Genomic DNA, 14,364 nt, shown 5'->3' on the forward strand with positions numbered 1-14,364 from the left:
CTATAAATCATGCTCCAACAGTTTCTACAAGTGTACTGAGCCACATTATCACCAGAGCCACTGACCACAGCTTAAATATTATGTACATTTCCTCTACTTTAATTGAAGATTTGGACTCATCTCAGATTATATTTACTGTACAAAATTAATTCACTATGCCTTCCCCATGTACAAAGTGTTTCAGATCTGAACACCATGGCAGCTTTGCAAATTAGAACTCTTCACAATACTGATCAAAATCAATTAGGAAATTGAGGGGACTACAAAAACAGGAATGCGAGCTTTCTATAATTAATTGTAAGTCACCCTTTCCCAGTTTTCTATTTCATAACATACGTGTTACAGACATGCATTCTATTTGTCTTAACTGAGACCCTTACAGTTTGTAGCAACTTCCATGAAGTAGTTAACAAGCATTAGGTTTTTTCCCCTTGTTGATTCAATGCTGTATTGATTGGCCATTGGCAGTATCTTCGATCCCATATGTTCTTGCTGCTGATACATCATTCAGCTCCTGAACTTGCTAACAATGAATTGGTTTCCAATACAAGGGAATCCAATTGCATTTTTATTTTTATTTTTATGGGTTCTTAACTGGAAACCAAGTTGCTCATTTCCCCAACCGAACAATTATGATTTAGCCTCTGTACAAGCAGCATGATATTTATGGCTTGTACTTCTATAATCCAGGCCAACAGCCCTTCTGTGCATGACCTATTCTGGTTCCAGTGTCCATTCTTCTGGCCTCTCTCTCTTTCAGATTCATTTGAAAATGCTACAAGATAATAGCTGACAAAGAGTGGAGTTCAACGCTCAGAAACAAGGGTGGAAATAACATCCAGTGATACAAGTGCAGACACTGTCTGTAATGTGCTGTTCATTCCTTCCAATTGTCATTGGAGAAAGCTTGTACAAAGATTATGCAACGATACTTTAGTAAAGATGCATAAAATGTGGTTATAGCTTGAACAAGATCAGCACAGTTGCAAATTAAGTGACAATAAGCAACGTCCTTCTAGCGAATCCTGCTCCGACCACAAATCCACAAGCAATGCAGAACTGATTTTGAGACTCCAACCAAATTTCTGAGAAGTTTGATAACGTCATAGAGTTTTAAAAAAAAGCATTTGCAACTGATGGAATAGTGCAGTAACAAATTAAGACTTTCAAGTGACAAAAACACTTAATTAACGGAAACCGTTAAATGACGCTGCTAAATAAATCTCAAGGAAAAAAAATATTAGAACATAAATCAAATTTTCGTGTGAGCTAACTGGCCCTTTAGCTCAACACCCGTTAGATGACTTGAGGGTTTATCTGACATATTGTTATTCATTTAAGGGCATTTGTTAAATTGATTTATTCTATTTAACTTGCAACGAGTGTGCCAGAAATTCAGAACTGATGTCTGATTAGGTTCGAATGTTAGACACTTGGGAGAAATTCATCTTTAGTTGCCAGTTCCAAATGTGTGGTGGCAGAGTTTGACGACCAGTTCCGCTGACCACTGATATTGGTATCCAGCGAGGGCAAAAGATTCAAACACAGGTGGGAACTTAAAACAAATGGATCTATTGAAGCAGTTTCCCTTATTTTACGCCACTACAGACTCGCCAAACTTTTCGCTAATACTCTGCATTCCACAAAAGAGCCTTGGAAAATCACAATGTCGATCTCAATACAGTAATCAATGCCAGGAGTGATCTATGGGCCAGGAATTTCTCTATGCCCATCTGCAGATGTTCCTGGCATTCTGGCAGTGTTATTGAACTACCGTTCCCACATTTGCACGTGTGCATGATTATTCTTGAAGCTGGAAGGATCCTATATCATCACAAACAATTTCAATATCGATAACGTCACACCTTTTAAAACTATTTTGCACATTGTTCTACAGTAACCAAGATCTTGGCTTCTAGTGTACATCACAAATATTAGCTGCTTTTCAGAACACCTGATCTCTGAACAATATTCACGGAGAAGGGAAAAATAAAACATACACGCTGCACTTTCCACCTGACCCTGGATGCAGGGGTTCTGCTGTAAACTGACGAGGTGCATTAATGCAGAAGCTTACATCTGGTTGTTGAGGGCGTAGTTGGGGGTGTCAGAGTACTCTGTGTACTGCGGGTTCGGCACGGACCCCTGGACTGCTCCGACAGCAGCTTGCTGGGCTGCCTGTTGTACATGCGGGTTCTTCCATGCCCCCGTCGTCCATTCCTCCTGAGCTTTGCTCATGCTGCCCCCACTGCCGCGGTAATAGTTGTGAACCTGGGGGTCAGGAAAAAAAAAAGAAAAAAAAAGTCCATTTTAAATCAGTTCCTCAAATTCAATTCCCACAGAATGTTTACGTTTAGTTTACCGTCACGTGCAGTGAAAACGCTTTTGTTGCGTGCTAACCTGTCAGCGGAAAGACAATACATGATTACAATCGATCCATTTACACTCTGTAAGATACATGATAAGGGAGGATACATAGAAAAGTTGAAAAGAGGTGCAGGAGTAGGCTATTCGGCCCTTCGAGCCTGCACCACCATTCAATATGATCATTGCTGATCATCCAGTATCAGTCCCCCGTTCCTGCCTTCTCCCCATGTCCCTTGATATTGTTAGCCCAAAGAGCTATATCTAACTCTCTCTTGAATACATCCAGTGAAATGCCCTCCACTGCCTCTGAGGCCAAGTCAATGGATATTTATAAGGCAGAGATAGATAAATTATTGATTAGTACGGGTGCCCGGGGTTATGAGGAGAAGTCAGGAGAATGGGGTTAGGAGGGAGAGATAGATCAGCCATGATTGAATGGCAGAGTAGACTTGATGGGGGCGAATGGCCTAATTCTGCTATTATCACTGATGATCTTATTAATGAAGGTGGCAGACCAGAAATGTCATTCAATTGCAAACATGAAGGTGATGATTCAACTTGCAGACCAGTGGTTGTGAAAAACTGTCTGTTTCTTTCTATTTAAGGAATCTTTGCTATTTGCTTCAGCTATTTGTGATAGCAGGTACATATTTTCACTTACTGCCAAAATATTTTAACACAAACGAGTCTTCTCATGTCTAGGTAATTTCTCAACAAAAATAGCATAGATAATTGATTGATAGATAGAAAAATACAAAATGGAAACAGGCCCTTTGGCCCACCGAGTCCATCCTGATCATTGATCATCCATTCACATTAGTTCTAGGGAAAGACCACATAATGCTGGAGGAACTCAGCGGGTGAGGTAGCATCCCTGGAGATCACGGGAAGGTGACATTTCAAGTCCAGGGGTGCCTGACCCGCTGAGTTACTCCAGCACTCTGTGTCTTTCTGTGGTAGAACAGCATCTGCAGTTCCTTGTTTCTAAAAGGAATAACGGAAGAAAATGGATAGCTGACGCTCAAGAGGGGGTCCTTTCACAGACGGCAGCCCATCATGAATAAATTAGATAGACACAAAATGTTTGAGGAACTCAGCGGGACAGGCAGCATCGCTAGAGAGAAGGAAAGGGTGACGTTTCGGGTCGAGACCCGTCTTCAGACTGTCAGGGAAGAGGGAGTCTAGAGATATGGAAGGTGTGAAAACGAAACTCTCAGTCTGCAGAAGGGTCTCGACCCGAAACGTCACCTATTCCTTCTCTCCAGAGACGCTGCCTGTCCTGCTGAGTTACTTCAGCCTTTTGCGTCTATCTTCGGTATAGACCAGCATCTGCAGTTCCTTCCTCCACAATAAATACATTAGATTTGACTGAAATTGTTAACAGCAAAGCTGAAAGCAAAAGGTAAAATGTTCCATTATTGTAAAGAAATGCATGGGTGATAAGATAGCATTGTATTTGGTAATTTGAAAAGATATTTATTTCAACTTTCAGTTGCTAGAACCATACCTCTGCATCTGCTATCTATAACAGGGCATAGTGATAGATTAAAGCATGACAAATATTTGAGCTAGGTTTTGCTGTCTGTGATATTCTAAAGAATTTTCCCTTAATGTGAGAAGCCAAAACAATATACTGTCCAAATTAGAATTACATTTACTTTAACTTGCGTTCAGCTGGAGGTTACTTTTAATGCAGTTTGCTCATTGGAACAACATTCATTTCTCAAAGCCCCTGCTGTTTGGAGCCGATATGTCCAACGGGTATTAAACACAGGTTTACCACAGCTCGGCTATTGCAACCAATTCTGATTCCACACTTCAGTAAGGATGCAAAAGGCATAAAAAAGGTGCAGAAAATATTTTAGAATGGATCCAAGTGGATTTCAGCTTTAAGGTTAGACTGTTGAAGCTGGAGTTATTCTCCTTGGTACAAGACATGAAGCTGCTCCCTTTAGTAGATGGTTCAACAACCAAGCAGCACTGATGGGGATGATCAGCCATGACCATATTGAATGGCAGTGCTGGCTCGAAGGGCCAAATGGCCTCCTCCTGCACCTATTGTCTATTAATTTAAAACTGGGCAAAAGGGAGGAGGGGCAATAGAAGCTTTTTGAAAAATCTAGAGAGTAGCAATGACCTGGGATGTTATAGTAACAGGAGACTTTCAAAAAGGGTCTACATCTTTCTATCCTTTACTATCTAACTTCTTTTTCTTATTCTCATCTTTTTTCAATGTAACAAAAAAAAAAAAAAGTTGTACATAAAATGTATTATGAAAATATATATTAGGTGCCATATGACTGTACTTACTTCTAATAAAATAAAATATTAAAAAAAAAAAAAAAAGGGTCTATATACATTGAGCAGATAATGGTTCCATGGTATGTTATTGTCACACGTGGAAGTCCTTTTGTACACAGTTCAGTACAAACCTTCCCCTTCACAAGCATCCTTAAGCACAAGAGTGCAAGAACAGTAGATCATACTGAAGCAGTACACAATTTGCAGGGAGAGGATGAATGAGGGGGGGGTAATAGGACAAAATGGCATTGGTTTGCTGAAGGGCTTGTCCCACAACAAGTTTTTTTTGGCCACTTGCCGGCAGCCATCAGTCACAGCTGGTCGTCGAAGATAGGGGTCATTTAAGACTGAGGTGGGAAAAACTTTTTCAGAGAGTTGTGAATTTATGGAATTCCCTGCCAGAGAGTGCAGTGGAGGCCAAGTCACTGGATGGATTTAAAAGAGTTAGATAGAGTTCTAGGGGCTGGTGGAGTCAAGGGATATGGGGAGAAGGCAGGGGTCGATCAGCCATGATCACAATGAATGGCGGTGCTGGCTCGAAGGGCTGAATGGCCTCCTCCAGCACCTATTTTCTATGTAGGTCGCCGAAAATTTTAAAAATGGTGATAATCCAGCGGCGACCAGAAAAAGGTACGACTCTTTGGGCGACTCCTCACGACCATACAGGCTTCACCCCGCGATACTTCATTCATTCCTTCACTCCAGAGATGCTGCCCGTCCCGCTGACTCCAGCTTTTTGTGTCTACCTTCGGTTTAAACCAGCATCTGCAGTTCCTTCCTACACTAGACGTCAAATACACCATGGCCTACTAATTGCTGGAAAATAGCAGCATAACTCTGGCGTCAACGAGCCAGGCATCAGAGATGATGCAGCCGTACTGTATGTGGACAGTGTGTGAGAAATTAATTGGAGGACATGACTTTTGTTTACACTGGCAACAAGACTAATGATACATTAATTGAATTCCCCCAAAATATGATTGCCGCACTCATTAGGAATTCAACAACGCACAATTATTCTAATACTGTAATTAATCAAACACAGTGAACAGCTCTGGATTTCAGGAGGCCCGGAATAAAAAAAGTTTAATTTTAATTATAAAGGACCAACACTTCCATTGGGAAAGAGCTGATAAAATCAGAATTAGTTACTGCCTTAGAAATAGTTTTCATTTAAATTAGGATCCTCAAACACTACAATTTACATTTTATTTCATAGTCGTGCAATATGAAACCAGGCCTTCAGTCCATGCCAACCAGTGATCACCTATTCTCTCTCATTCTATGTTATCCCACTTCCTCAATTCATTCCGTACACACCAGGGACAATTTACAGAGACCAATTGACCTCCTCACTTTGGGATCTGGGGGGAAACCGGAGCACCCGGAGAAAACCCACACGGTCCCGGGGAGAACATGAAACCTCCACACGAGGAACGCCCCAAGGTCAGAATCGAACCAGAGTCACAGGTGCTGAGGCAGCAGGTATACAAGCAGCGTTTCTGTATCGACCCTCCCATTGCTATCCAAAATCACAGCTGCTGGAGACTGAAAACGCAACGCCCAGTGTCAGGGTTGTTGGAGCCCAGCTCTTTGGTTTAACAAGCTGATCAGGAAGGCTGGCTCTGTCCTGGGGGCGATGTTGAATTCATGGGAGGTGACCTTGGAGTGGAAGATGCTCTTCAAACTGCGGAGCATCCTGGATAATACAGCACACCCCCTCTTGGTCAACCTGTGGAGTAGCTTCAGCAACACGCTAGTTCCACCACAGTTGCAGTACAGAACGCCACAGGAGATCCTTTTTTCCTGTGGCTATCAAACTGTACAATTCCTTCCCCTTCAGACCGACTCCCCTCCCTAATCTTTGCACATCCCCAATCCTTTCCACTCGTCACTTTAATGTCAAGTTTCATGCATCTTGTGTTTTACGACTGCTGGTAGACTCCTGGGATAAATAAAGTTCTATTGTATCGTATCGCAAGGCAAGTGGACATACAGACGGAGCATGCAAGACCACTAGATGCTGTAGGGATTATGAAAGCGCTCAGCTTTTTACCAGTGTTCAGTTAACAGCTCTTCAGTCTTGGCTTTAAATGTTTAATTGTCTGCTTATTCTCAGATCAGTTTGACTCATGGATTTAATTAGCAATTTTTTGTTTTGTTTTTTTGATCAAAGGTTTCTGGTTTATTCCATTATAAATAACTGTGATTCATTTAACAATCGTGCTCAGTTCCTGTGCATTTGCAGAGCTTCTGGGAATCGCGTCAGTTTCTATATATTCCCCTTTGAGAGTTTGCAGATCACGCCTCTGGAATAAGTGGAATTACACGATGCATCATCAACCTCCACAACTGATTGACAAACTGCAAAGCTATTTGATTTTTGAAAAGAAACAAAAAAAAAAATTGAAATGTCCCAGAACTTCATGGAGATAATTTCTACCAAACTTATGACAAAAGTCCACTGAGTCCACTTAAGGATAAGGGGAAATCCTTTAAAACCGAGATGAGAAGAACTTTTTTCACACAGAGAGTGGTGAATCTCTGGAACTCTCTGCCACAGAGGGTAGTTGAGGCCAGTTCATTGGCTATATTTAAGAGGGAGTTAGATGTGGCCCTTGTGGCTAAGGGGATCAGGGGGTATGGAGAGAAGGCAGGTACGGGATACTGAGTTGGATGATCAGCCATGATCATATCGAATGGCGGTGCAGGCTCGAAGGGCCGAATGGCCTACTCCTGCACCTAATTTCTATGTTTCTATGAGTCCATGTGAACGTTAGGGATGGTGCAGCGAGTAGAGCTGCTACCTTACAGCTCCACATTAAGCCGGGTTCACTGCTGACCTCTGGTGCTGTCTATGTGGAGTTTGCACGTTCTTCCAGTGACCACTGTTACTTTCCATCATATTCCCACAGTGCTCCAATTCCCACAGACTGGAAGATTAAGAACACACACACACACTAAGAAGGATATAATTGCACTACAGAGGATAAGGAGCAGATTCAAACAGTTGCATTGGCAGTTCCTTCCTACACGTTTTAAAACTGTGTTTTAAAGAAATCAAAGGATGGTGGGTGCATGGAACAAGCTGCCAGAGGAGGAAGTTGACGGACTATCCCAACATTTAAGAAACAGTTATAGGACAGGTACATGGTTTGGAGGGATATTTTGGGTAGCTGTGACATGTTGGCCGGTGTGGGCAAGTTGGGCCAAAGGGCCTGTTTCCAGGCTGTATCTATCACTCTAAACCCTTTGTCCATGAACAAAGTTCTGCGGAGCAAGTGTCGACTTCGGACAGGCTTTACCTTGGTCAGAGCGACGAAAGACAGCACAGCCACAGCTGTAAACATTATAGTTGGAATCAACATCACAACCGCCGAGCCAACATTGGTCCCAAAGAATCCAATAGTAGCGATCCAGCCACTGTCAAGAGAGAACAAACATGCTTAGCTTTAATGACACAGACGACCATTTATTCTAATAACACAAACAGAACACAAAGTCCAATTATTAGAGTGATGCAGATCAACTCCTCCACAAAGTAATAATTGCATCCTAAATATAATTTATTGGTGTGGAGCACTTGTGAACAACATAAGTTCTTCCAGCCACAAGCAGTTTGGCATTCCCATATCACATTGTACTTTTATTTGCTCTGTTGCCTAACTGACCTCTTGCACAGTACAGCCATTTTCAAGTTTTGGTGGTAATAGCATATGATTTGGGACAACAAACACTGGATCCAGGAAAGAGAATTGGGCATTTTGTCCGAACCAAAGGCACCTCTGGCAGCCTTGGTCCAGGCAACATCTGATGCAGGTTATCCAATATATTGACATCATTGGCACAGCAGTAGATCCTGACCACGAATGCTGCCTGTACGGTGTTTGCACCTTCTCCCTGTGACCGCTCTGAAATTCTACAGGTGCTCTGGTTTCCTCCCTCATGCAGGTATGTAAGTTAATTGGATCATGTGTCCTACACACTCCCTAGTGTACAGGTTGGTCGGCACGGACCAAGTGGGCTGAAGGGCCAGGGGTTGGACAGGCTAGATGCAGGAAGATTGTTCCCGATGTTGGGGAAGTCCAGAACAAGGGGTCACACAGCTTAAGGATAAGGGGGAAATCCTTTAAAACCGAGATGAGGAGAACTTTTTTTACACAGAGAGTGGTGAATCTCTGGAACTCTCTGCCACAGAGGGTAGTTGAGGCCAGTTCATTGGCTATATTTAAGAGGGAGTTAGATGTGGCCCTTGTGGCCAAGGGGATCAGAGGGTATGGAGAGAAGGCAGGTACGGGATACTGAGTTGATGATCAGCCATGATCATATTGAATGGCGGTGCAGGCTCGAAGGGCCGAATGGCCTACTCCTGCACCTAATTTCTATGTTTCTATGTTTCTATGCTGTATCTCTAAACTAAAAATCATACTGAAGTTCCAGATCTTGTTCACAAGTTCATACAAGCTCTGAGCGTACTGTAGAATATTCTTACCACCTTGGGAGTGTGAAAGGTGTGAAAGACACGGTCGCTTTGAAGATACTGTCTGTATTAGTAATGTATTTATTGCCATTTGCTGACCACAGCACCACATAGGAGGGAAAGGTCATGTGCGGGAAGGAACTGCAGATGCTGGTTTAAACCGAAGATAGACACAAAATGCTGGAGTAACTCAGCAGAACAGGCAGCATCTCTGGAGAGAAGGAATGGGTGACTTTTGGGGTTCGGATATCGTTCATTCATTTGTTCCACATCTCTCTAAATTATTGTCTATATCCTGCTTTACTTTTCCCCTGACTAGCCTGAAGAAGGGTCTCGACCAGAAACGTCACCCACTCCTTCTCTCCAGAGATGTTGCCCGTCCCACTGAGTTACTCCAGATTTTTGTGCCCATCTAAAGTTCATTATGTCAACTGCAATGAAAGCTTTTCACCAAGAACAACCTTCAGGATCCAGAACAGTCTCATTATTAACCCTATTTAGGAGATACTGTACATTGGTCAATATTATCTGTAAACAAAAAAATATATACTTAAGAATGCTAATAATCAATAGGTGTGATGTATAACCTATTCAATACTCTTCATAGAACAGTATTGGAATGATTAGCCCTATTATGCTTTAATTCATAACATGCAAACTCAGCAAGCAGAAACAGCTGTACTAATAAAGTTTATATTATTTATTTGCTGGCAGCAATCTTATCTGCACTTTCATTAAAAGTCACCTCATCTAACTTCCCCCTCATGTTGGAGTAAGGTCAATAATTGGCGCAGCGGTAGAGTCATTGCCTTACAGCGAATGCAGTGCTGGAGAGCCGGGTTCGATCCCGACTACGGGCGCTGCATGTACAGAGTTTGTATGTTCTCCCCGTGAGTTTTCTCCAAAATCTTCCGTTTTCCCCCCACACTCCAAAGACGTACATGTTTTTTGGGTTAATTGGCTTGGTAAATGTAAAAACTGTCCCTAGTAGAAACACAGAAAATAGGTGCAGGAGGAGACCATTTGGCCCTTCGAGCCAGCACCGCCATTCATTGTGATCATGGCTGATCGTCCCCAAAAAATAACCCGTGCCTGCCTTCTCCCCATATCCATTGATTCCACTCCCATATACCTTGTGGGTGTAGGATAGTGTTAATAAGCAGGGATCGCAGGTCAGCGCGGACCCGGTGGGCCGAAGGGCCTGTTTCCATGCTGTATCTCTAAACTAAACTAAAATTGATTTCAACATTATTTTAAAGCATACAATTTAAGTAGAAACAAGGAATTGCCAGAGGACTGTCATGACCAGAAATGTCATCTATTCCTTCACTCCATACATGCTGCCTCACCTGCTGAGTTTCTCCAACATTTTTGTCTACCTTCCCCAGATAGTGAAGGGCCTTGACCTGAAACGTCAGCTATTCCTTGGATCCAGAGATGCTGCCTGACCACCGGGTTACTCCAGCAGTTTGTGTCTTGCTGGAAGTAGTTGTTTGGTCTTTATCATAAGCTGTTTATGGGATCTCGTTCTGCAAACATTGTCCACAACATTTACTTTATCACAATGACTACATTTCCAGGTGCGACAGAGGTTCACCTGCACCTCCATCAACCTCATCTACTGCATCCGCTGCTCTAGATGTCAGCTGCTCTACATCGGTGAGAACAAGCGTAGGCTTGGCGATCACTTTGCCCAACACCTCCGCTAGGTTCGCAATAACCAACCTGATCTCCCGGGGGCTCAGCACTTCAACTCCCCCTCCCATTCCGAATCCGACCTTTCTGTCCTGGGCCTCCTCCATGGCCAGAGTGAGGACCACCGTAAATTGGAGGAGCAGCACCTCATATTTCGCTTGGGCAGTCTGCACCCCCAGCGGCATGAACATTGACTTCTCTAATTTCAGGTAGTCCTTACTTTCTCCTCCCCTTCTCAGCTCTCCCTCAGCCCACTGGCTCCACCTCTTCCTTTCTTCTTCCCGCCCTTCCATTCCCTTCCCGTCGAAACCCTGAAGGAAATAGGCAACGTTTCGGGCCGAAACCCTGAAGGAAATAGGCAACGTTTCAGGCTGAAACCCTTACGGGTTTCGGCCCGAAACGTTGCCTATTTCCTTCGCTCCATAGATGCTGCCTCACCCACTGAGTTTCTCCAGCATTTTTGTCTACCTTCGATTTTCCAGCATCTGCAGTACCTGCTTAAACAATGACTACATTTCAGAGACTACGTTAGTTGTAAACTACTTTGGGACAGCTCACAGGTCTTAAGAGATGCTTTATAAATGCAAGTCAATCTTTATTGCTTCCTTCACATCTGACCCATTTTCCACACTCAAAGGGAATGGCTTTAAAAGCAGATGCTTGGCAGATCGCCATGGTGACCGCATCCACAATTATTGGGCCATCAAAAATCTTTTTGTTGTTTGTTGGCAAGAAAATAAGAATGCATTAGAGACCTGTGCCTGCTCGACATTACTCGATGGGGATATGAAAAGGCAAAAAGATTTCATTGCTCAATCCTCAGATCACTATATTAACGCATAGCTAACAGATCAAACAGTCACACTGGCAAAATAAAAACTAAAAATCTAATTTCTCATGTTGAATTGCTAGAGTTTGCTAAATCAAGTATGCATGAATTATAGATACCCTACAAAGCTTTTCTAAAAATCTGTGCCGTATGCTTTAAAACATCAATTATTTTCCACAATAAACTAGATATCCAGCTAAAATTAGAAATGCCTGCCCATGGCCTCCAGAGATGCTGCCTGACCCACTGAGTTATCCTAGCACTTTTGTAAACCAGCATCCTCAGTTCCTTGTATCTCTAAACTCCGATTCCAAAGCTTATATGTACAATATATGCTCTGTTGGATCAAAAAGACTTTAAAAAAAATCTCATTCCAGATTGCAGAAACATAGAAAATAGGAGCAGGAGTAGGCCATTCGGCCCTTCGAGCCTGCATCGCTGTAGAACCATCCTACAGCAACCAGAGAGCAGTCCTGAGCAGTAGTCTGAAGAATGGTTTAGACCCAAAATGGTGCCAGTCTGAAGAAGGGTTTCGACCTGAAACGTTGCCTATTTCATTCGCTCCATAGATGCTGCCTCACTCGCTGAGTTTCTCCAGCATTTTTGTCTACCTTCGATTTTCCAGCATCTGCAGTTCCTTCTTGAACAGCATCTACCTGAGTGGTGATCCTCATACCATCTTTGATCGGACTTTACTGGCTTTACCTTGCACTAAACGTTACTCCCTTATCATGTATTTTGACACTGTGGACGGCTCGATTCCCACTGGCTGGTTAGCACGCAGCAAAAGCTTTTCACTGTACATCGGTGCACGTGACAATAAACTAAATGAAACTGAACGATTTATACAACCTTCATTTCAATGTTTGTTGAGTCAGACAAGATGCCTTGTGTGCAAACACAAACTGCAGGATCCTAATGCCTCCCCAACACATACTCTCACCCTCGTTAATATCACAAATAGATTTGATAAATGTCCTATAATCACACTGCGATGGAGAGATATACTTAGAATGAGAAAGAGATGTGCTTGATTGCAGCCATTTGGAAGAGAACAGTGAAAGAAGATACCTTTTTCTCATCCTCCTGAAAATTGGACCAGTAGCTCTAACCACAATGATGAAACCTTCAATCATCTGATCCCAGCTTTCAAAGAAGCAATCCAATACGGACACAGGACCCAGTAGCGGATGCTTCATTACTGTGCAAACAAAATGCTGCACAATTTTTTATAAGATCATAAGTGATAGGAGTAGAATTAGGCCGTTCGGCCCATCAAGTCTACTCCGCCATTTAATCATGGCTGATTTACATCTCCCTCCTAACCCCATTCTCCTGCTTTCTCCCCCATAACCTCTAACATCCAAACTAATCAAGAATTTATCCATCTCTGCCTTAAATATATTCACTGACTTTGCCTCCACAGTCTTCTGAGGCAAAGAATTCCACAGATTCCCCACGCTCTGACTAAAGATATTCCTCCTCATCTCCTTCCCAAAAGAACATCCTTTAATTCTGAGGCTGCGACCTCTAGTCCTAGACTCTCCCACAAGTGGAAACATCTTCTCCACATCCACTCTATCCAAGCCCTTCCCTATGCCCCCCTCATTCTTCTAAACTTCAACGAATATAGGCCCAGTGCTGTCAAATGCTCACCATATGTTATTTTGCTATTAACAAACCCATATTGACGTTAGACAAGCCTTGAATCGCGAAGTGATATCGATGATGCTCTTTGAAACTCATCCCAAATTCCACTAAACAAGTCTTCTAACACAAATTAGATTAACACCCAAGGGAACACCGTACAAAATTGTACAAAGTGGATGATTCAGAAGGATGTTGTTACAGCTACAGCCATTTAACTGATACCTGTCAAGCCATCATCTCATCTACCAGAGTTTCACATATCAGACCATAATTAAATTTGACAGCTTGCTCATTAATGCCATTTTGTTGTTTGGAGGTTAGGTTTCCAATGACAGGATTGACAGGCGTTTATTAAGAAGCAAAGATAGACACAAAAAGCTGGAGGAACTCGGTGGGACAGGCAGCATCTCTGGAGAGAAGGAATGGATGACGTTTCGGGTCAAGACCCTTCTTCAGACTGGTTAGGGATAAGGGAAACGAGAGATATAGACGGTGATGTGGAGAGATAAAGAATAATGAATGAAAAATATGCAAAAATGTTATGATGATAAAGGATTCATTTAGAAGCAACTGAAGAATCTATTATCATTCTGCATTTATATTATAATGTGGAAAAATGAAATGTACATCCGTTCATCTTGATATTATCTACATTTACAATGCTCACTATTATGTTAATATGCATCTAAATCCTTTATTAAAAAAGCCAGATTGTACGTAAATTATAATACATTTTATGGGGTGTCTTATTAATATAAATTAAACTTGCTGCCGTCTGGACATTATTTAATTCTTTCAGAAACCAGTATAAATCAAACAGGTCAAATTGAACTGTGCTGGATATTAATATTTAAATATATTTAATTATTAAAATACTGTTCAGACAAGTGAATTTCAGTGGGTTAAATATACAGCAGTCATCAGATGCAAGATGTGAAATTTGGAATCAAATGTTTCAGAGTGTTTTACAGTTAAGGAAATTAAATGTAAAACTTAATTCATCCACTTTTCACCCAGATTCCTTCAGAGCACAGAAAAAAAA

The 14,364-nt window shown here is 42.2% G+C and overlaps 1 protein-coding gene across 1 annotated transcript in view; it reads right to left on the reverse strand.

Annotated features, from left to right (window-relative positions):
- Positions 1-1,540: 1,540 nt before the first annotated feature.
- Positions 1,541-14,364, reverse strand: part of LOC129713674 (secretory carrier-associated membrane protein 5-like) — a 40,612-nt gene continuing 27,788 nt past the window's right edge. The window contains exons 6-7 of the mRNA XM_055662920.1: positions 7,974-8,091; positions 1,541-2,271 (exon numbers count right to left, since the gene is read on the reverse strand). Coding sequence (XP_055518895.1) covers positions 2,074-2,271; positions 7,974-8,091 — 316 coding nt within the window. The 3' untranslated portion in view covers positions 1,541-2,073. The remainder of the gene's footprint in view (positions 2,272-7,973; positions 8,092-14,364) is intronic.

Source organism: Leucoraja erinacea, chromosome 36 (assembly GCF_028641065.1).
Source record: "Leucoraja erinacea ecotype New England chromosome 36, Leri_hhj_1, whole genome shotgun sequence".
Taxonomy (NCBI): domain Eukaryota; kingdom Metazoa; phylum Chordata; class Chondrichthyes; order Rajiformes; family Rajidae; genus Leucoraja; species Leucoraja erinaceus.